Raw genomic sequence first — 23,433 nt, forward strand, 5'->3', positions numbered from 1 at the left:
GCCTGTGATCTCCTGGTGTTCCTTGGCTGGAGCTCCTATCATCCCTAACTGGGGCTCTTGGGAGCTGGAGGCCAACTACACTTGGCGGGCCCCAGGTTCCACAGCTCTACAACAATCCTTGGATGGTCCAAAACAGCTTCCTCAATGTTTTGAGACTACAATTCCCATCATCCCTGATCACTGGTCCTGATAGCTAGGGATCATGGGAGTTGTAGACCAAAAACACCTGGAGGGCCTAGTTTGAGGAAGCCTGGTCCGAAACAAAAAGTTCTTGCTGAAAATTAAGCAGCTGCATCTCACCAGAGAGGGCAGTCTACGAATGGGGAGCTGCCACCAATAATGTTGTCTTCTTATTCTTTGGCGAAGATTGTCTCCCATAAACACGATTTTAACAATGGGTTCGTAAGTGACTGTGGAGGCTAATTCTGGATCCACACGTCCTTCCACAGTGGGGAAATTGGTTTCCAGGCGGGAGTTGATCACGGTGTGGATTTGCCAAGCGTGCCTTCCTCTCAGCATGTTTCTCCCTTGTGTTATGTTATGGGTCAGTGCCAACTGGGCAGCACCAGTGGTGGCGACACCAACAGGCCCTTCCCTGCCTATCTCAGGGCCTGGCCTATAGAGCACTGATCTATTGCTTTCAACAGCCTTCACCAACCTGGTACCATCCAGATGTTTTTGACTACAACTCCCATTACCCCCAGGCAACATGGCCATCCTTAGGCCAACTTCTGGCATCCTTAGCATTGGATCCGAGTGGCAGAGTCCTTGCGTCTGACGTGACCCATACACAGCTCATGAATTTTGCAGTGCTGTTCTCAGTTGCCCCTCCCATTAAGTAGAAATGAATATTCTGACATTCCTTTTTAACCCTTCTGTGCCTGTAGCAGGTTTGAGTACAAAAAATATCCCAGCTGAGCTACTCCTTCGCAATGAATCAGTTGCATATATAACTCTGGGCATGTTTGTGTGGAGTTTTGGAGTGGCGATCCTAATCTGCGTTAGTCAAATGCAAGTGCAGAATCAGCGCCTCTTAAGTTACCGCAGACTAAAAGGAAGGTCATCTTTTGCATCTACCCTTGTGTGTGGAGTTCCTTTCCTTTTGCAGCTTTGAAGCAATTTTTGATTGTTTTGATCCAGGGCCTTCTGTGAGGTGTGGCTTCCCGTTATGCTTGCTAATATGCTTTGCAAGTTAATTAGTGTTTGGATAGCCTTCCACTACCATCTCCCTGCGCTCTGATAATTGGTGTCTGGCCTATGATGCTGTGGGTGGGTGGCAAGACCATCCAGGACTCTGAAGAGCAGATGGATGTGTCAGATGGTTTTATGGCAGGGCCATGCAGGGTCAAGTGGTGTGTGTGTGTGTGTGTGTGTGTGAGAGAGAGAGAGAGAGAGAGAGCGAGCGCCTGTTTTTTCCATCTCCTCACAGGCACCCACACTCTGATTAGGGTTAGGCACAAGGATATATGAGAGAAAATGGGTATGTGTGGGAGAGAAGTAGCAAATAAAAACATAAATGGAACATAAATGGAAATAAAAACATAAATGGAGTCTGAAAACCCTATTCAGTCTTGTTTTGACAACTGCCAAGGCCTGGTACTCAGGTAAATGCAATTGCCTCCTTATGCATATCGGAGAAGATCCTCTCTGATTACTGTGGCTGATGTCCAGCTGCCCCTGTGTGAGGGTGGAGAGGATTCTGATTTGAGTATCAAAACAATTACAGCTCATCATGATTTATAATCATTTTGGTCCATGCTGGGACAACAACAACAACAATTTATTATTTATACCCCGCCCATCTGGCTGGGTTTCCCCAGCCACTCTGGGTGGCTTCCAACAGAAAAATGAAATAAAATAATATATTAAACATTAAAAGTCTCCCTAAACAATCATGTGATGTGTGGGTTTGTTGGCTAACCCCATCCACCCCCTCTCCCTTTATCTTTGTCAGACACTATTCTCTATATGCCCATCTTACATAGGTAGATATAAACTCTCCAAGCAGGAAGCTGTGCCTGTTGCTTTCAGCACATAGCAGACTTCTGGTACTGAATTATTTTACCTATTTGTTGTCCAGTGTTTTTGCCTTCCTTGAGAAGATCAAGATACTGTACTGTTTCGCTCAGGTCTGGTAAACCTCTGGCCCTCCATCACCCCTGTTCATTGACCATGCTAGTTGGGGCCAATGGGAGTTGGGGTCCAACAATATGGTACTGGGGGAGCAAGCCAAGGAGAACAATGCAAAACTAGTTTTGTTTTGTTCTGTTCTGTAGCTTTGGTTTAGCGGTGAGTTGCATACACTTACCTAGGTCTGTGCTTGCATTTATTTCTACCACCTTTGCACACTCTCTGATCTTTGCATCCTCTTTAACCTCCTAGGGGAAATATAGCAAAAGGAAGAATCGCTTCAAACGCTCCGATGGCAGCACCTCATCTGACACGACTTCAAACAGTTTCGTCAGGCAGGTAAGCTCAAGCAGAGGGAGGGGAGTGGGAATCAAAAGGCTGCAGGAGCGAAATGTGAAGTTTATAACTGAGGGAATTCATAGCTCTCACGTGCTGTTTGCTGATTATTAGTACATGGCATTTGAAAGAGCAGCGCACATTAATTTCAATGTGCCCTGCTGTGATTTCTCTGAATTTGAGAATCTCCCTCCAGCGGGCAGCATTTTCATTGCAAGTTTGCTATTTCTCCCACCTGCTACGAAGGCGTAACTCAAGAATGAGAAACTGAATGAGGAGTTTGGAGACAGCTTTCAGGATTATGGGGATGGGAGTCAGGGGCAAAGAGATTCCTTCCCAAGCACATGCCTAGTCATTCTCCATGGCTTACAGGCTCTTTCTCTCTTTTATCTTGCTACATCTCTCTGCTTCCCTTGCCTTCCTGTTCCTTGTCCATTGCCAAAGGAAATGCTAATACAGTGGTGCCTCGCAAGACGAAATTAATTCGTTCCGCGAGTCGTTTTGTATTGTGAAAATTTCGTCTTGCAGTTTTCCAATGTAAGCAAAGCAAAGCAAAAAAAAAAAAAAGCAAAAAAATCGTCTTGCGGAGCATGGCCATAGAAAACTTAGTCTTGCAAGTCAACAAAAAGATCGCAAAACGCTTTCGTCTAGCGTGTTTTTCGTTGCGCGAGGCATTCGTCTTGCAAGGTACCACTGTACAACCAGTGGATTGGCGCAAGATCTCATGCAATTATTAAAAAGCCGAATTACATCATTTGACAATGTTTATTCTGAACACTTACTTTTAAATGTCATTGATGCAGAATTAGGAATTCTCTCTAACTCTCTTGGCACCTTCCTCCTCTCAAAATGTTTTGCTCTGGGCAATGAGGAATGTATTTCCAATCGTGGGTGGCAGCAAATCCACACATTTCCCCGTGTACAATAACCAGGAAGAAGCAGTGCTTTTTTTCAGGGGATACTCAAGTGTATGCAGTACGGGAACCTCTTCTGTTGTTGTTAAAAAGTGTGGTAACAACTTCATGGCACCTATTTTTCTAGAAAAAAGGCACTGGGAAAAACTATGCCTAAGAATGAAAATTGTGCTCTCTAACATAGATGCCATAGATCAGTGTTTCCCAACCAGTGTGCCTCCAGATGTTTTGGGACTACAACTCCCATCATCCCTAGCTAGCAAGACCAGTGGTCAGGAATGATGGGAGTTGTAGTCCCAAAACATCTGGAGGCACACTGGTTGGGAAACACTGCCATAGATCCACTTGGTCCCCCCCCCAAGGGCTCTGTGAACAAGTACAATTCTACACCCACTTACCTGGGAGCAACTCCCACTGAACTCAGTGGGCCTGACTTCTGAGTAAACTGCTTTGTTAGAAAGCTGCAGCTGCATCGTATGGAGGAGGATCTAAATGCTTACAGAAGCCAAGGCAGCAAAGAGAGCAATCTGCGTAGAGGTGATGAGGAAGCTAAGATTCTGGAAATCAGTCCATGCCTCCTATAGAGTAAACTAACAAAGGGGATGGCACTGATATCTGTTGGCTCCTTGTGCCTTTTTACCCCACATAGGAAAATTTTCAGAAGCGCAGTTTGAGATCAAAGACAGGCCATTTCCTTTCATCCTTCAGCTTGGCTGCTAACTTGGCTGTTGAAGCTTTAACTCAGGGGTGGGGAACCTCAGACCCACAGGCCCCATCTCTGTCTGGCCCTTGGGACCACACCTCCTCTCTCTAGGCCACGCCCCATACCTGCTTTGGTGGATGGAGGAGACAGAGAGGTGTCTGAATGTGCGTAGAAACCAACCTGCTGTGCAAAGGTAAATTTTGCACCCGTTGCTCTGCCCATCTTTGCCTGTGCACCCCCAACTGGCATGTGGCCCCCAGAAGGTAATGCAGCCCTCGGGCTGAAAGAGGTTCTCCACCCCTGCTTCAGCTCATCACTGTTAAGCAGTGTTTTGTTTCATTGCTATTTACTGTATGTTTACGCAAAGGGATTATTAGTAAGGCATAAGCCCATCTGCGAGAGTCTAAGGTTCTGTTCCAAGTATTACTTGCTGGATGTCCAGTGTTTTCATAGTTGGATTACTGGCCCCCAAATTTGACACCTGGGTGGAAGGTGCCAGGAACTGCACCTCTCCAACCCACCCAATGTGTTGGTTCTAATTTTGGCCACTCTTGCATTTAGTTGCCTCTGCAAATTGAGGACAAACAGAAACCTCTTTGTCCCTCACGTAGGGAAGCAGTGAGGTTGCCATAGCGATCCCCCATCTGGTTGAGTGTCTGGAACTGAGTGAGAAAGAAACTCAGCCATTGTGTAGTAGATTTCTAAGAAAGAAGGTACAAAGTAAGTGCGAGAAACCTTGTTTCCTCTGATGGTGACTCTGTGGTTGAAACATTGCATCAGACCAGAATCCATGGTCTTCTACTTAAAAGGCAACAGGCGCCTGAGGTGAGATGTGTATATTTCCATCCCCTTGCCAGGTGGAATCACTACTCTGTGCTCTCTGTCTATGCTAGAAAGATACTTTATCTGGTAACTTTATCTGTGGGACACGGGTGGCGCTATGGTCTAAACCACAGAGCCTAGGGCTTGCTGATCAGAAGGTTGGCAGTTCAAATCCCTGCTCCTGCCAACCTAGCAGTTCGAAAGCACGTCAAAGTGCAAGTAGATAAATAGGTACTGCTCCAGCAGGAAGGTAAATGGTGTTTCTGTGCGCTGCTCTGGTTCGCCAGAAAGCGGCTTAGTCATGCTGGCCACATGACCCGGAAGCTGTACGCCGGCTCCCTTGGCCAGTAAAGTGAGATGAGCGCCGCAACCCCAGAGTCATCCGCGACTGGACCTAATGGTCAGGGGTCCCTTTACCTTTACCTTTAACTTTATCTGTACCAGGGTTGTCCCATGAGTTCATACTTAAGTTATTCAATTGCATTTTAGAGTTGCTACACTCCTTTTGCTTTTCAGGACTGGCTATGAACTTTAGCCAAGGCTACAGCTGTTTGTACTCAACATCACATGGTCACACAAATTTCAAATTCTGTACAACTTTGACAAATTCTAGTATTTTTAAAAGTATTCTAATTAAGCAAACCTGCATGTTTTGTATTGCATGACTTATTCTGCCTTGAAGATCCAAGTTGTTGTTTTTTTAAATGCATCTTTTTGGATGAGCAGTGGCAGAATGGAGGGAGGGAATAGAGTTTGGTGACAGAAGCACTTCAGGGGCAGGAACTAGTGGGGGCAGTAGCTACATTCCATTTGTAACCCCCCCCCCCATCCTAAAGTCTTTGGCCAGGTTAACATCAGAAAACATTTCTAAATCTTGAAAACAACGCTTCTATCACTCTAGTCCTGGCCACAAAATGTGACCTAATTCCTATTGTGTCAGGAAACAACTCAGGCTCAAGTTGTGGTGAGTCTCTGTGAGTCTCCTCTCTGGCTTTGTAGACGTCACCGTGCCTTGCCCATTTATTTATTTATTCCTTTTCACATTTTGACAACAGTTACAAGGACTGGAAATCTTCTTTAAAAAGATTTCCACAATAGGTTGTTGCCGAGGAAAGCTCATGCTGCAGCTCAGAAGTAAATCCTATTGAATTCATTGGGCCTTGGCAAGTGAAGTTCTGATTGTAACCAAAGTCTCACTGGTTCCTCTAGAATCTAAGTTAAAAGCATCATTTTGTTGAAATTGGAGTGTTAATACGGTAATACGGAGGCAGGGGTAAATTTGCCTCTTGCGTAATACTGAGGGTCTGCTTAAATGGAGAAATTAAGGACTAAAAAAGCAAAAAAACCAAAATTATCTATGAAGGTCCTGTTCCTTCAGCATCATCATGACCAAGTTGTGGCCTAATAGCCTGCCCCCTTTATAACACATCCGTCTCTAACCCAGGCCCTGTGGTTCCCTCACCCACACCCGTTTTCTAATGTGTGAATAGAAAGAATTGGGGAATCAAAGGAGAGCTGCTGGGAGGGAGGGATGGGGAATCTGTGACCTGAACTTGTGTTGCCATAGTGATGACGTAGGAGGCCGTTGCTATGGTGGAGATTCCTTGAGCAGGCCTCCAGCAGAGCACCAGAGCACTTTTTTAAAAGCGCTTGCACGCTGAGCGTTCCCTCCGTCCACAGTCGAGGCCCTTTTGTGGTTCTCAATGCTGCTGCAGGGTCTGGAGAGGAAAGGAGGAACAAATCACAGCAAAAGGTTTATTTTTGAGATTTTGCAAGGACACCGTCTGAGAGGGAAATTGGGACAAGGGGAAAGGCAGGGGCTCCTACTGGCTGGGAGGGGAATTATAAACTTGGGGCTCCAAATACCGGGGGGGGGGGGCACTCCAAATGTCCGTTATCACCTCATGCCCTTCCTCTTCTGTCTTCTGAATATGAGTTTCTCTCCTTTGCCCAGAAGAGGGCAGTGTATGACTTCTGATGCCCATAGCCAAGAAGACAAATTGACAAGCCACATCCCAAATTATGAAGGTGAAGGGCTGGCCCCCTCTCCCTTCTTCTTCTTCTTCTTCTTCTTCTTCTTCTTCTTCTTCTTCTTCTTCTTCTTCTTCTTCTTCTTCTTCTTCTTCTTCTTCTTCTTCTTCTTCTTCTTCCAGCTTGTTACTCTGAGACTGGGGAAAGGTGGCTAGGAGAATGAGGCGTAGAAACAGTGGCTGCGTACACACTATAAAATACTTCTGATGCACATTCGAAGCCTTTCCCTGCCAAGAATTCTGGGCACTGCCATTTACCCCTCACAGAGTTACAGTTCCCAGGAACCCTTAAGAAATTACAGTGCCCATAATTCTTTGCAAGGAAAGAATGTGCTCTAAATATATAGTGTGTACACAGCCAGTGTTATGATCTTGAAGCAAGAGAGTTGATGTGATTACCTAACACTAAGGATTGTTGGTTTTACATAGAATCATGGGATCATAGAGTTGGAAGGGACCGTTAGAATCATCTAGTCCAACTCCCTGCACTGCAGGAATCTTTTGCCCAACTTGGGGCTCGAACCCAGGACACTGAGATTAAGAGTCTCATGCGCTACCGACTGTAGGAAAGCTAAGTTAAAACCCCACTCCACTCCACGAACGTGGCTTTGGGCAAGTTAATTTTCTTATCTCTCAGTCTTGCGTTTAATTTTAATGCTTTTTATTAATATATTTGTTTTTGTATTCTTTTGGGTGACCTTTAGGCCACTTGGTGCACTGGCATGCAGTGAGGACTCTGGTGAGGCTAATACGCTGCTCTGAGCTCTGAATGCAAGCATTATGTATACATTTGAAAGTGATGAAATAAATCCTTACTCAACCATTTCCCAGGAAGGGCCAAGGAATTGGAGCTTTTAATTATGCTAGATGTTGGAAGAATCCTTATGACAGGGGGGAAAGAGATGCAGAAGATGTGGCTAGGAAAGCCTTGCTCATTCCTTAGTATTCAAGTGAAGCCCCAGCAGGGTTATTGAATCAAGGTGGAAAATTAAGGCTGCCAGAGAAGGAATTGACCTTGAATTGGGGAGAAACAAACAAGTGCTTCTCCATGGCAGATTAAAGCAGTTACATGCACTGTTTATTTTTGTGTCTGTAGAATTCGAAAATCTAAATTGATTTTAGAATTCTCTAAAATCAAATTTCTGTCAGAATTCTAGAAGCCAAATTAGCCACCATCAAGAGGACCACAAAAGCAGCAGGAGAGCTTGCATCCAAGAAGAAAAACCTAGCTGGGGTTAGGCTGATGAATGGGGACCCCATTTGGGCTATGCATGATAAATAGGATTTCTGCTACCCCTATCCTCTCCCCACCCCTTACATACACAACCTGCATCCTCCATCAACACAATATTTTACACACCCTGTAAAGCAGATCAGACTGTTCGTGAAGACTGTATTTGTTAGATCATGGAACGTTTATGGCTATAATGTTTAGATAGATTTGCTGTACGTTATAGAGCTGCTCAGGAATGGCCCAGCTACGGAGACAAACTAGGCTGATCGCCAAAGTTCTGGGTACATCTGCCTTGGCTACATTCAGATATCACAGTAAACTATGGCTTACCACATTGGGGACAAGCTTGAGCCTCCTGTGCTCCATGTTCTCCTCTCCTCTCAGGAGAGGAAACACTCAGGAGCTTTCACTTCAGTTTTTGGCTAACCACAGTTTAGTGTTACACCCAAACCCTTTAGTGTATCTAATCTTAACTATGGTTAGATGCAAAATGTAAGCTTCATAATTCAGTTTGAAGCAAACCAGCGTGTTGGGTTTAGATAAAACATCAAGCTGCACTGCAGTTAAATTTAAAAAATGGAGATATGGAAGCCTCTAAACTCCTCCTTATTGCTGTGTAGGAGCTGAAGGCTCACCTAGGCTTGTTCCATTCAGGAACAATCATGATTTATCAAAAGGATGGGGAATCTGTGGCTCTCCAAGATGTTGTCGGAATCCAGCTTCTATCAGCCCCAGCAAGCATGGCCAATAGTCTGGAATTGTGGCAGTTGTAGTCCAACAGCATTTGGAGGATCCTAGGTTCACCATCCCTGGTTTATTGTGACATCCAAACCAATCCTGTGTCTTCAAAAGGGATCTTCTGGATGTACATTTGTACGAGCTGCACAGACACAGCTTTTTAGCTCATAAGCTTGATGCATTCCACGTGACACGATCAAAAGCTTTCTGCTCTGAGTCAGCCACCCAGGACACACATGCAGTTGTGAAGGGGAGAGAATAAGGAGTGGCAGGCATTATGAATGAAAATGAGAAAATAATATCCCAGTCATCTCTTTTTATATGCTATGTTGTGCTATCATTTAATGTGCTATTTGTGGCTGCTTAGCATACATGTAATCCTAAAGCGTCAAGGGCAAAATTTGAATTCTCCTAGGGCAGTGGTTTTCAACCCATGTGCCATGACCCCCTGGGGTGCCTTGAATGATAGCCAGGGGTGCTGTGGGCAACACTGGCCTCTGTCCCTCTTTCCTTCCCTCCCTCCTCTGATGCCCTCTTGCGTCTCTGCCTCCCAAAGGCTTGCATGGCCTGTTTGTTGCAGCAGCCCTGGCTACCAGCTCCCCAGGCGAATGGTGCCTCTGGGGCAGGCCAGGGGGTGCTTCCCAGGCCCCTGTGGGTCACCTCTCTTTGAGGCAGGGGGGCAGCTCAGAGACATGGGGCAGCAGCTGCAGTTGCCCAGAGGACTCCAAAGGAGAGGGGAGAGGAGAGGAGGCTTAGGGAACACTCCACAAGGGTGGGTGTTCAAAAAGGGGTGAGAAGCTGCCAGCTCTGCAGGCAAGGGGTGACATAACTGGACTCCTGAGCCCCACAGGGGTGCCGCAGAAAGAATGGAGTTGGTCAAGGGAGCCGTGGACTCAAAAAGGTTGCAAACCTCTGTCCTAGGGCATCAGAAACCTTTGGGCCAGTCCCGGAACTAAACTTCTATCATGCACAACCCCCAGCCACACTGCCTTGTCAATAAGTACCAATTGCCTTGTATTTACACAGTAGCCTATTAAGCACACCATTTGTTACGCACGCACCCCCTTTGTAGCCCCCCTCCCGAACACTGAGTTCAGAAGAAAGCATGCAAGCTAAATGGCTTCATTCAAAATAAGAATAATCGGCAAGCATTTCATTGACTTGCACAATTAGATTTGTGCAGAATCTGAAGCATCCTTGGCGTTACTTGGAAAGTAGTGTCCCCATATGAACCTGAGCTTAGCATATAAGCTTTTGATGTATACCTACACAGCGAGTTACTGACCATGGAGGTGGGTGGGTGGGAATCTGGAGCCTCCTGATAAAATTGAAACTGAGACTTTTAAAATGAGTTGGGTCCCCGCTTCCCTGCCATCAAGTCAGGTCTGTTGGAAGAGCTGGGTTTACAAAGCAGAATAAGCTATTCTAACCCCTAATATCCCATATTGCAGAGGCTTCCCTTAAAATGCCTGGCTCTCCTCAAGGCTCTTCTCTTTCTTACTTACTAACACCCCCACCCCACCCTCCACCAACTCAGAGAATTGGCTCCAATAGAGGAGTCAACCAGAATGACTCCTGGCATAGCCTTGTACCCCCACCCCCACTGCTGGGATGTTCAGTCCCTGGGCTAAATATACCCCAGCAGTTTGCAAATGTTGCAGTATGTTTGTAACCCGAGCCCCCAGCCATCAGGCAGAGCCACCTCTGTCCACATAATACCAGGCCCAGGCAGCATGGAGACGCCCGGCGACAAGGACCACCCCAGGCCCGTTCTGGTGAGCACTTGCACCCCCTCACCCTCACAGGCCTCAGGAGGGAGACCCCTTTTCTGTGCCGTGCCATCCATCATCCACTCTGCCATTAGCTTGCCCCCCACCCCGCCTTCGGGCTCTGAGCTCAAAATAGACTTCATGGGGTCTTCCATCCCACTGTGCTAGAAAACCTGTTAATCTGGCACTTCTTCCCCTACTCATTGCACCCTCCCCCAATTCTCTATACTCCATTCCCTAGCAGGCCCATCTTCTGCCCACTCCATTGCCCAGGAAACCCACCTCCTGCCCCGGTCCCCTGCAAGGATATTAAAGCCCTTCTGCAAATCTCCCCTTACAGCTCTAACGTATCGTCGTGGTTGGTACAGTGGATCTTTTTATTTAGATGTGGATTAGCTGCTGGTCTGTTCCAAATGTATTTTTAATGTTCATATTTCTTCCAACTGTACTTATTTGGTTGGCAGGCTGTTACTAACCCCTGCTTAGATGTAAGAACTTTGGGGTCTCTCCTGAAATGTTTCAACCCTGAAAGTGGTACTGTTTGAGAGCTGGAAGACGTGTATGAAATCACCTTTCTTGTATGTGTAGTTTAGCAGGGCAAAATGGAGTGGGCGGAGAGGAAATCTGCCATTATTTGAATGCACTTTTATTATATCTGTTGTGGTGACAAAGAATCCATGTCAGCAGCTGTGAGTAGAGCAACAGGGAATTGTGGCAATTTTGGATTTATTGATCCCTGGAACAAAATGTTATAGACTCTTTGTTTCCCCTTCCCAGTGATATACCTATCACCGTTCCTTTTCCTAATCCATTCATTACCTGGTGGTTTTGACCACACAAAGGGACATTATTCATTAATTCTGACATGTGCTCTGGAAGAGAGTAAGAATGGTTGTATTGTCCCCGACGCTCAAACTCCAGTATATCTGGCAACCCACAGCCAGAGCTCTTTGTAATTCACAGAAAAGCCTATCCAGACCTACAGTAGATGCTCCTCTTTTTGCTAAAGAGGATGCCTGGTGCTTGGGGAGGCAGGGGAGGTGGTGCTTAAGCAGACCCTCCAACAATTCTCCGATGAAAATAGGGACATCCCATTCCATAATGATAATTTTATTATTTATACCCCACACATCGTATTGGGCTGCCCCAGCACCCTGGGCAGCTTCCAACATATATAAAAACATAATAAAACATTAAACATTTAAAAAACTTCCCTATACAGGGAAGTTTAATAATAGTTCCATACCCTCCAACATTTCTCCCATGAAAATAGGGGCATCCTAAGGAAAAGCGGGACATTCAGGGATCAAATCAGAAACCGGGACACCTTCTCTCAATCAGGGACGTCCCTGGAAATAGGGACACTTGGAGGGTCTGGCTTAAGTGATAGGGGATCATCCTTTCTCTTATTCCAAGAAGATTTAGGATCTTCTTTAGTTTCAATTGGCATGTGAAGTGGAGGAGGAGAAGGCTGTGAGTGTAGACAGGCAGGATGCAATTCTTGCATGCTGTGCAACAATATGGTGTGTGTTGCAGAAAAGATGTATAATTTGTACTGAGAGGGGGGCATAGACCTCATTGGCAGAGCGAATGCTTTGAAAGCAAAAGGTCCCAGGTTCAATCCCCAGCATCTCCAGGTAGGGTCGGGAAAGACTGAAACCCCGGAGAGCCACTGCTATCATTACAAGATAATATAGAACTCAATGACCCGTGGTGTGACTTAATATAAAATGCCTCCCTGTGTATATTAGTGCTCACTCACCCTCATCTCTTCTGAGCTGCTGAATAGTCAATGTTCGCTTTGACAGTTTTTGCATGTGAGACTCATGGCACCATGCTGGACATATCTACAGTACTCAGAAATATGCCTTGTTGAGTTTGGTGTGGCTTATGCCCATAGAAGGGGGCATAGGATTGCAGCTTTAAATCTGCTTCCAATTAAGTATATTTGTAACAGAAAAAATGGCACTGGTGACAATGTGTATTCTCTCTCCCCCCCCCCCCCAATTACGTTCTGCCCTGTTTTAACAGCAGGCACATATGACACTAGACAGCTGAAAGCCAGTTTAGTATCTTGCGTGAAATAGATGTAAGATGTTCAGGGTGTTCTTTTTAAAAACAAACCCAAGACAGAAACTCTGTTCCTGGAATGTGTTATGCAAATGCAGCAAACTCCGTTTGGTTTTAAGATGTTTGTGTTCTTTTATTTAATTGCATAATATTGGAAGTAAAAAAATGCCAGGGGTTGGAGTAGTAGCGTGAATGTGGAAAGGACGGGCAATGGGGCTTTGGAGGGCAAGAGAATCCACCAGGGCAGTTAGCGTTTGGAAGTGTTTGGAAGTAGAAGATCCAAGTTCAAATTCCTGTTCCAGCTTTGAAACTTGCAAGCTGGTTTCTGGGAAGTCATGCACTGTCAGGGATTGTTCTGAGGATAAAATAAGGTTGGGTGTGTAATGTAAACTGCATTGAGATAGAAAGGAAAAGATATCTGAAATACTTAAGTGAAGGTGTATGGCATGGATGTTTTGGAAAAGGTAACTTTCGGTTAAAAAGTAACTATTTTAACATCCCAAAATCCACATTAGGGCAACACTTTGATTAGGCAAACCAAAATACCACAAAATGGGCTGGCCTAATAAAGAGACTGCATTTTCTTCTGGGTCAGCACAGCGACCTTTCCATTTTGTCATTAGATTTCAAGTGAGATGCATTGGTACACGGTTTGGGGAACTAGGATTGTGAGACTGTGCAGGAAGAACTCCTTGATATTTGGCCACGAAATCCTTGTGCCGGTCTTACTCCAGCACACTGTTCACAAACCAGTTTGTTTAGAGCGCATCGTCATAGCTGGATGCAGAGTGCCCAGCTCCTGCAAACATGGGTGAAGATCATTTACAGTAGATCAGACACATCTTGCTTCCTGGCCAGTTAAGTCCCCAGAGGTCATTTAGTGCCATTTAGGTCCCCTGAGGTCTCAGACTTCTTTGAACTCTACCTTCACTTTTTACTTATTCATAAGTCTGAAATCTAGCATGTGTGCACACACTGTTACCTTTAAAACACATTGAAAGCAAAACATTCTTTCCTTCAAAGAATTCAGGGCACTGCAGTTGGTTAAAGTTTGCTGGGAATTGTAACACTCCGAGGGGTAAGCTAGAATTCTTTGGAGGGAAAATGTGCTTCTGATGTGCTTTAAAGGTATAGGGTGTACATGGCTGTAGAACCTTGTTCTTTTAGAAAGACCCAGTGCTTGTGATCCAGAAAACCACAAGCATGCAAGGCTCCTTTTTACTTTGGAAAGACAGAGACTGGAGTTATTAACATGAAACAATGGTTCATGTAAACAGACCTGTTTCTCATTGAAACAACCCAAGTTCCAATGTGCTCTAAAACATTTCCACCACCGGACCCACTCTGAAAATTTCCAAGTTCTTAAATAGTGAGACCAGGCACACACACACACACACACAGGCACACATGCACAGCCCTGGCCACACACCAGCTTTGCTAATAAATGACACATAAATGAGTAAGCCAATTGCATCTCAGAGGCACGTCACCAGCTCTTGGCTCTTTTCATCTCCTGCCTGTAGCACATGAGGCTAAGCTACCAAACCAGCAAGCCTCTCAACCAGGTTTTCCTTTCTTCTCTCTCTCTCTTTTTCCAAAAGTGTGGCAGGCAGGGTTGTGGGGGTGGACATAGACAGCCAACTCTTCATCTGGATTTAACATCATTGGCTCTTTAGGTGCCTTCAGCCTCTGTCTTTCTGGAAGTGTCGAGCTTCCCCATCCTCTGACCTCCTCTTTGCCCAATTGGGGAGGTGCTTCTGGTGCCCCTCACCTTATTAGGGCCGCCACCTGCCAGGATGTCCTTGTACGAGCTGGATGATGATTCAGAAGCGGTGAGTAATGCGTCCTGGCTGATTTGGGTCCTTCCCCGCACTATCCATGCCTGCCTGTTGCTAGCTCATCTTGGGGGGGGGGTCCTCCTCTCATCAGCACCATGGTTTTTTCATTCTTTTATGTTCGCCTTCCACTCTGAATCCCGTTTGCTCTCTGAATCTCAGCTCTTCCTTTCCACCCTTCTCTCTTTTCAAAGAATGTTCTCCTCTACTAGATAAATCAAAAGGTCCCCAAAAGAGGATAATGTGACATCCTGGTCCCAAATCCCTTCTGTGGGGATTAGTCCTTGACTGCCACTCTGGCAGGTCTCTTCATTTGTACTGTGGGGATGTTCCTGGCTCCATCTTTTCCCAAATATTGGTTTTGTCAGGAAAAGTTTTGTGTGGTGTGTGTTTCGTTAGTAGGGATGTTTCCGGGTTTCTGTCTAGGCATGATCACTACAGAAGATGATGTAGATTCCTAAAACACTGTCATTTATGTAAAGAATATTCAGGGTTTTATTATAGGGGGAAGGAGTTTGGGTAGATCTATTGTAACCTCACCTCCTCCTTAATTCCAGATGTTGGTGAACATCAGGCTGAGGTTGCTACACCTGAGGTGCAAGCACACCTTTTGGAGGTCTGGGATCTTGTGCGTTCTGTGTGTGCAGACTCCCCCTCCCCATCTCTCTTTAAGTAACCCATGGGTATGCAAACTAAGGCCCGGGTGCTGGATCCGGCCCAATCGCCTTCTAAATCCGGCCCATGGACAGTCCGGGAATCAGCGTGTTTTGACATGAGTAGAATGTGTCCTTTTATTTAAAATGCAACTCTGGGTTGCTTATGGGGCATAGGAATTTGTTCAATATTATTTTCTTCAAAATATAGTCCGGGCCCCCACAAGCTCTGAGGGACAGTGGACCGGCCCCCTGCTGAAAAAGTTTGCTGACTCCTGAGTAATCTCATCCTGTCAAGCTCAGAGAAGCTACCACTATGTGGGCTTCCCAATTTTGGAGTAGAATTGGAGGGCAAAAAGTTAAGTTGTGGGCATTTAGGAGAACAGAGAGAGTGTGTGTTTTGCTCAGCTATGTTTTGCTCAGGACCACCCATGGCTAGCTGGCTTTGGGTTAGGTGGAGGTGTTCTTTGTAGCTTTAGCCGTCTCTATCCAAAGCTGTTGTAGCTCTTTGCTAGGAAGTGCCATCTTTGCAGGCTGCTATGATTCCTCTCCTTGCAACTTTACAATTTGTAGTGATGCCCACTCTCTGGTCTCACTTGCCTTCTGGGAAACTGGCATGGAAAGGCTTTCCTTATTTATAAATCTGCTCCACCTTCTCAACAGCATAGTTTCTCTTTTTGGTTTGGGGGGAGTGCTGTGACGTGCATTTGGGTTCTGCCTCTTATTCTGTTGTGACTGCATTTGATGAGGACCTGTTTTGTGTTTGCATCTTTCACAGCAAGGGAGTAGAGGGAAGGAGATCAATTGCAGATAATTAAATAGATTGTATCCCCCTGGAGTTCAACGCATATTTTAAAAAGCAAACCACTTCTGTTGGAGAGACGCCAGTAGATTTGGCTTTTGTTCTCAAGAAGTTGTCTGCATAGAATGGGGTGGAGGTGAGCCCCTTCCATCCTTTCCTTCCACATTGATTGACAGCTGCCTGTGGAGTTCTGACCCCCTTAAGAGTCCATCTTAGTCCTTGCAGTGAGCCTACTTTTCCTCTCCTAGCCTCATAGGGGGGCTTGCTAATTAACGGTGACATTTCAGCCCCTCACTCTCACCCCAGTCAAGCTACCTCTCTTCAGAAAAAGGGAAATAAGGCCCTTCTCATTTTGAGCCTTAATGAGCCATTCACAGGAAGAAAATGTCTCTTTCGAAAGAAAATAATCAAGAGCGATGGCAGGTTACAGATGAACAGAAAAATCCCACAACAATTCAGTTTAGGCCTTTTTATTGCTTTGTTAAGAAGGCAGAGGATAACTTTGTGAAGGAAAACCAAAATCTGGTCATAGCTATATATGAGGGGACTATGTGTGGTGTCCTCACTTGGGAACGGGTATGCCAAGATTCAGTAACTGTCAAGAAAATCACCTGCTTAAGTTTTGTGTGCTCTTTCTTGGGAATAAGGCCCAGCAAACCCTGCGGTATTAACCTCTAGGTAAGTTTAGGAAGGACTAGGCTGGAAAGAGAAGCAAGAATCCTATCAAGTACTTTTATGATAAGATAGCATTATAGTATTTTTTATTTTATTTGCCAATGTAAGTACACACACACACACACACACACACACACACACACACACACACATGCTTTCTTAGGCAACGTGGTACCATTCGTTATCCTCCAACCTGTGGCTTTTTCGTGATTTTTTCAAGTTTTTTTAAAAATTGCTTTAAAAACTACTTTAGAGTCTATGCAGTTCCCTCTACTGCCATTCCAGCATTATTCGAAGCCTGGCTGACTGGTTTAAATCAGGCAGATTCACCAACCAACACACACACACACACACACACACACACACACTGAACTCTCAGAAACATTACCTTCTCAATTACATTGTGGTGTTGGTTATGTTCCAGTTTGTGCTTATAGATTGTAAATGTTCATGTATACCACCCTGAAAATGATTTTTGGGTGAAGGTGTGGCTTATTAAAAATATATATTTAAAAATCTACCTTCTTACAGAAAAATATATATTCCATGGAACAGAAACCGCCTGTGCCAAGAGACCATATAAAATAGGCAAATGCCTCCAAGAATTATCCTTTGCTTTTATTCAGTTATGTGCTTTTATGCTTTAATTTATTAATTTGGGTTTCGCATAATTTTATTCAGATTGGCACAAATACATTTATTTTGTTTTAATACTGTATTTGTTAAAAGAAGGACCATTTTCCCTTTCAGCGGGTCCTGCTGTGATCTGCCAGGGAAATCCCGTCATTTTAAGCTGGTCTGTGTTGTAGTTCTATTTGTGTGCGAGGTAAAATCTCCTGATATTACCCTGTGTTAGTTATTTCCATACTGCTCAATTTTTATTTTGTGACGGTCTTGATGACTAGATACAAATAAACGTAACTGAAACCTCGCTCAGTCGCTCCTAGTTATGCAGAGCTGACTCAGTACAGTATTCTCTTTCCATGTTTTATACTATAAGTTAAAAGAAATGAATAGAAAGTTATTGTGTTGCCTGAAGCGGAGGAACGGATGTTGGCAACCCCTTTTCAACCAAGCTTCACTGTGCCCAGGACCAAGGCCAGTTATTTTGGCACCTGAGGAAGAAAAGCCCATGAGCAATTAGTTAATTGTTAGGTAACTAACAATTTGCTGCCTTTTTGTGAGACCAGTGTACAGTGGAACCTCGGTTTATGAACACCTCGGTTTATGAATTTTCGGTTTATGAACGCCGCGGACCCATCTGGAACGGATTAATTCACTTTCCATTACTTTTAATGGGAAAGTTCGCTTCAGTTTATGAACGCTTCAGTTTATGAACAGACTTCCGGAACCAATTACACCCATGTTTCAGTTTATGAACGCTTCAGTTTAAGTACTTCGCGGACCCGTCTGGAACGGATTAATCCACTTTCCATTACTTTCAATGGGAAAGTTTGCTTCAGTTTATGAACGGTTACTCCGCGGACCGTCTGGAACGGATTAATCCACTTTCCATTACTTTCAATGGGAAAGTTCGCTTCAGTTTATGAACGCTTCAGTTTATGAACAGACTTCCAGAACCAATTGTGTTCATAAACCGAGGTACCACTGTACTGTATAGGACTTGCGCTGTGTGTTCTTAGTGATGGCACCCATCCTTCTGTTTTCCATCTGGATGCAGATTTCATCCCTAGTTGTCCCTTGTTGATGTTGCATCTGGTCAGCAACTTCCTGCGCCCTTTGTCCAGCGCAGGAGAAGAACGTTAAAAACACTGTAGTCAACACGACTAAATTCACGAGTGCTGTCCAATATTCTGGGTGTAGTCTAAGCTCAGATTCCAAAGGCAAACAACCTCGCTAGCCTTATGGCTCAACAGCAGTAGGTACTCTCTAGTTTGAAAGCAGCAGATGGGATTCATTCCCCTACGAACAGTGCTCTGGCTGGGCTGCTTATGCTGCCCAGGAATGACAGGATGCAATGCCAGGATGCAGCGAAATGCTTTCCAGAGACCTAACCAGCAGGCAGATGATGTTGCTGGCTCAGGTGTGAGACAAGAGATGGGGAGGAAGCACAGGCTGCCAGCATCTGGTTATACCTGCTTGGTTAACAAAGGCCTTGCCTTAAGGTCGCATGAGGACCTGGGAGGCAGAGTCCTTGTTGATTTCCAGCAGTGGAGCATCTGCTTTGCATGTAGAAGGTTCAACCCACAGCATCTTCGGGTAGGATTAGGACAGACACCTGCTTTTGAAACCCTGGAGAGCCACTGCCAGTCAGAATGGACAGCACTAGATGGACTGATGGTTTGACTTGGTATAAGGCAGCTTCCTGTCTCCTAGCCTAACCCACCCCATCACCACCCCTCTTTTCTCCTCCTCCCTTTAGGGTTCTGCTGAGTCCTACACCAGTCGGCCCTCTGATTCCGATGTGTCGTTGGAGGAAGATCGTGAGGCCCTGCGCAAGGAGGCAGAGCGCCAAGCCCTAGCACAGCTGGAGAAGGCAAAGGTAAAGTAACTTCAAGCATCCTAGAGAAATTGCAGGGTAGGGTTGGGGGAGATGGTTTTCGTAATGCAGCCTGCTGGAGAAAGCTATCTGGCATCAGGATCTGATTCAAGACAGAGTCCCATTGAGATCCATGTGAGAGTCTGTGGGGAGCAGCTTATCCCGATGGCCCATCTTCCAGCATGTGAGAGAGGAAAGTAGGGGGTTTGTTTTGTCCCCACCAAGGAAACAACCCATCACAGCCTACACCTGCTGGGAGGGAATGCCATGGTTGCAACCCTGCCTGACTCAGCAGTGGGTGGTCTTGCTGGATCTGTGGACTTCAGGTCTTCCTTCCTTCCACTCTGCCACTCTCCCTCATTTTAATTTTTGCTTTATTTCTGTGGGTTGTTTCTTCCTGTAGCTTCCTGCCACGCCCACAGCATAGTTGGCCTCTTTTACAGGTGTTCTCCAGGGACGTGTCCCTTCCAGGGGTGGTCACAGCCGGTGTACGATTTGTTAAGGCGAGTTTCAAAATGCCGACTCTTGCCCACACTGCCTTACGTTAATTAAACAAGCTGTCTGTTACCAACCCTTGCAATTTAAGTGGGGGGGACATTAACCGCAATGATGCCCGGCCGGCTTATGGAAGCCTCAGTGGGATCAGTTAACTGACTTTTGGGCTCAGTGTTCATGCACACACAAACCAGGACTACACATTGATTTCCGTTGCTCCATATTTTGCTTCGGCTAGTTGGCCGATTGCCGCTGTGCTTTTGGACTCAGTAGGCCTCTACCTCTGAACCCCTGGCTGCAAAATATCCCTGCAGGAGAGCTTCCATCAAAATGCTAAAGGGGTTATTGAGCTAAGGATTCTGGATACGGATTCTGTGTTCTGGATACAATGCCAGCAGCGGGAGGAGCTGGAGCCAGCAGTGAGTAGGGCCAGAGCCAAAACCTAAAGTGGACAGAGCCCCTCCTTTCCTGCCCCCTCTTCCTCCTCCATCCACCAAGTTGCAAGGAGAAGGTTAGATAATTCTTTTTTTCCAGAGGTCTACATGAATTCTTACATAAGTTTCTCTTTCTTCCTTCGATCGCTGCATCTATTTCAGCTTTCTTCTCATCATCCCCCGCTCCCGCCTTCCTTCTATTCCTTAGGCTCCCACTACCTGCATGAAATTAGGCCAAGGGCTATCTTGGGCCACAGGTTCCCCAAGCTCATTCTAAAAGCTTCAAATCACACTATCCATTTGAATGGCGCACAGGAACAAACTGGCAGCTAGTGCTGCTCTTTCATGGCAGTGTAATAGGCTTTATCCTCAGTGAATAGCCTTGGCTATTCTATTACCGGATAAAATTTCCAAATCCTCTCCATAGACAAGCCCATGCAGTGTGCATTATAGTGGTCCAGCTTGGATGCTGTTAGAGCATGGATTACTGCAGCCAGAAGCAATCTCTCTCTTTCGGGTGGCAGCTGGATCACCAGCCAGAGCTGGCGAATGAAGCTGTGTGTTATGGATGCCACTTGGGCATCAAAGAGCAGAGCTGGATTGAAAATGATTTTGAAGCCATGCACGTGCTCTTTAATTGGGTCTCGTGAGCAAGAGTGGAGTTGGGGAGAGCCATACATAAAGGCACCCCTCCATCGAGAAACTCTGGGTCCCGCTCTCCACTCCCACAGAAGAAGGGTCAATGCCAGGAGTGAAAAAGGGATGCCAGGTAATGGAGATCATGAATGAGAGTGTGTTGATATTATGTCACAATAGCCAGCATGCGTTAAAATGGGCAATCCAAGTTACACAAAATCACTTTCAAATGGATAAAATGTGCTTAGTCTAGGAATCAGAGACCTCAGTTTCTGTTGTGTATCTTGCATGTGACAGGACCAAACAAGGCACCCAACGTGGGATTCTGCTGGGACCTACTACTTTCCCCCTCTGTTTGTTTGTCATTCTTTTGCCCATCCCAGCTTTCTGTTTCTGCAGAAACTCCAGTGAGTCACATGGGTGGCACCTTTTTCCATAGGTGCAACTGATAACAGAGCATTCCGTGCAAACGTCAACTTGTTTTGCTGAAAGGCATTCTGATGGTCCCAAAGAGACTTCTATTTTTAAATTTTGTTTTACTGTGTTCAATATCCCATCTTCTCTCCAAGGAGCTCAGGGCAGTGTGTGTGGTTCTTCCCCTCTTATCCTACGCTAAATGTGAGAAGGGCTGTGACTCAGTGGGTCAAGTGGGAATCATAGAGTTGGAAGGGATCCCGAGGGCCATCTGGTCTATGGCTGGCATGAAGAAACTCCTAGATTCAGATCCAGGTATCTGCAGGCAGGGCTGGGAAGGACTTACGCCTGAAACCTGGAGGGTCACTGGTGAGCAATGCTGAATTTGGGAACCAATGGGCTAACTTTATAAATGGTATCTTCCCCTGTTTTTCCTGACAACAACCTTGTGGTGTCAAATCAGATGGAGAGATGGTGACTGGCCCATTGAACGTCATGGCTGAGTGAAGATTTGAACCCAGGTGTTTTTGGCACTAGGCTATAACTCCAATCACCCTACCATGCTCGCTTTCAGACTGCCACATGGCTCACCATGTTCTTCACAACCGGCTCAAGCCCATCGATGCCCATAAATCTCAGGCTGGCCAGGCACCCGCAAATTCATTTGGCTAATGGCCATGGTAATGTTTTATCACGCCAGGAGGCAGAAGAGGGAAGAGGAAGCTTGAGTCATGTTCTCGATTGAAGCGAACTGGCCCCAGGAAGCAACGCCGCAAAAGCCAGGGGGCTCTGCTGCGGGTTGGCAGGGCCCCAGACCTCCTTTCAGCACACTCTGTTATGTACCCTACAGGTGTCTTGCTCTGGCTTGCCTTCCTAAGGTTGCATGTTTCTGCAGCAGGTGCCACAACCGCAGAAAATTGCCCAGAGGCTGCTCAAGAAAATCCATTCGTCCATCAAGTATTCACTTAGAACGTGGACTGGAAGCTGAGATGTGGGGCCTTAACCCTTGGATCTGGAAGAGCAATGCGGATGGGTTACTGAAGAATAGGAAGCAAGAGGGTGTTTGCAAATCAGAGGAATTGTCATAGGTGCCGTGCCTCCCCACAAACACATATACCCCAAACCAAGCATCCACTGCAGCCTATTCTATGCTTCTTTCAGGCCTCATTTCAGTAGGGAGGAGGGAGGCCTTATTGATGCCAACAAACACCTCTGCAGGTGACCTCTGCCTAGTTAAAATAGAGTGCACATAGCAAATTTTGAGCTGTTCCTACATCTTTAGGAAAGGACCAGGATTTAACGATTGAAATCCAAACAGAGTATGAGAGCAGAGACTCTCGGGTTTTTCCCCTGGTTGTGGGAGGGGGGTTGTTGGGATCTGGTTATTTAAAGTGTCATAGGGAAGGAAGGCAGAATCCCAAAGTGAGGTGGGTGAGTGGCCAGTGTAAGGGGGCCCTCCCCTGTGGTGTATTTCAACCTTGTGGGGATTCGCAGCTGGTCTTTCCAGAATTTCCCACTTGCTTGGGCCAGCAGGGGAAGTAGTGATGAGGAGGTCCTGCCATTTCTGCCCTAATCACACAAGCCATCCTTCCCTTCCCTGGAGCAGCGATTCCCACTTTCACGGCAGCCCTGGGACTTTGACGGATGCAATTAGCTAATTAAGCCTCCCAATCCCCCCCTTTCTTTACTGGCTCTTGGCGCAGCCTGTTGCCGCAGCAGCCCTCACAATTAGGATGCCTGAGGTGTTTTGACCGCCGGGATCTGGTCCAAACTCCTTGCTGCCAGGATGATCTGGGAGGGAGTGGCTGGCACCCAGAACATCCCTAGCTCTCTGACTCTGGGCTTTCAGCCAGCAAGTCTCATCCTTTGCCTTCATCAGCGGGTCTCATAGCTATCTGTTGACTAGGCTCGGGTTAACTGTGGGGCCTGGGGGTGGGGTGGGGGACAACTCTGCCTTGCTGCTTCAGGTAGAATTCATGCCAGGAGCGGCTGCTTGCTTTCCCACCACCTCCTCCTTGACAGTGAGCTAAGCAGAGCATAAAACCAGCCATTCTGTGGAAAAAGCCCCCTGGCCTACCTTGGACATTTTGGTGTGGCTTTTCCTGTTGAACAAACATGCACTCTTTGTTTTGCATCATTAGGAACGTAGGAAGCTGCCTTACACTGAGTCAGACCAATGGTCCATTTTGCTCTGTGATGCTGACACAGGCTGGAAGTGACTCTCCAGGCCCACTTGGAAACAC

The 23,433-nt window shown here is 46.1% G+C and overlaps 1 protein-coding gene across 4 annotated transcripts in view; it reads left to right on the forward strand.

Moving 5' to 3' along the window:
• Positions 1–23,433, forward strand: part of CACNB1 (calcium voltage-gated channel auxiliary subunit beta 1) — a 51,599-nt gene that overhangs the window by 2,685 nt on the left and 25,481 nt on the right. For 3 of the 4 annotated variants that reach the window (XM_035134869.2, XM_035134873.2, XM_035134875.2), the window contains exons 2-3: positions 2,383–2,469; positions 19,095–19,214. In XM_035134869.2, coding sequence (XP_034990760.2) covers positions 2,383–2,469; positions 19,095–19,214 — 207 coding nt within the window. Of the gene's footprint in view, positions 1–2,382; positions 2,470–10,458; positions 10,683–19,094; positions 19,215–23,433 lie in introns of those variants that run through there. The other variant, XM_060281511.1, reaches the window with a different exon arrangement.

This window comes from Zootoca vivipara, chromosome 13, assembly GCF_963506605.1.
Source record: "Zootoca vivipara chromosome 13, rZooViv1.1, whole genome shotgun sequence".
Taxonomy (NCBI): domain Eukaryota; kingdom Metazoa; phylum Chordata; class Lepidosauria; order Squamata; family Lacertidae; genus Zootoca; species Zootoca vivipara.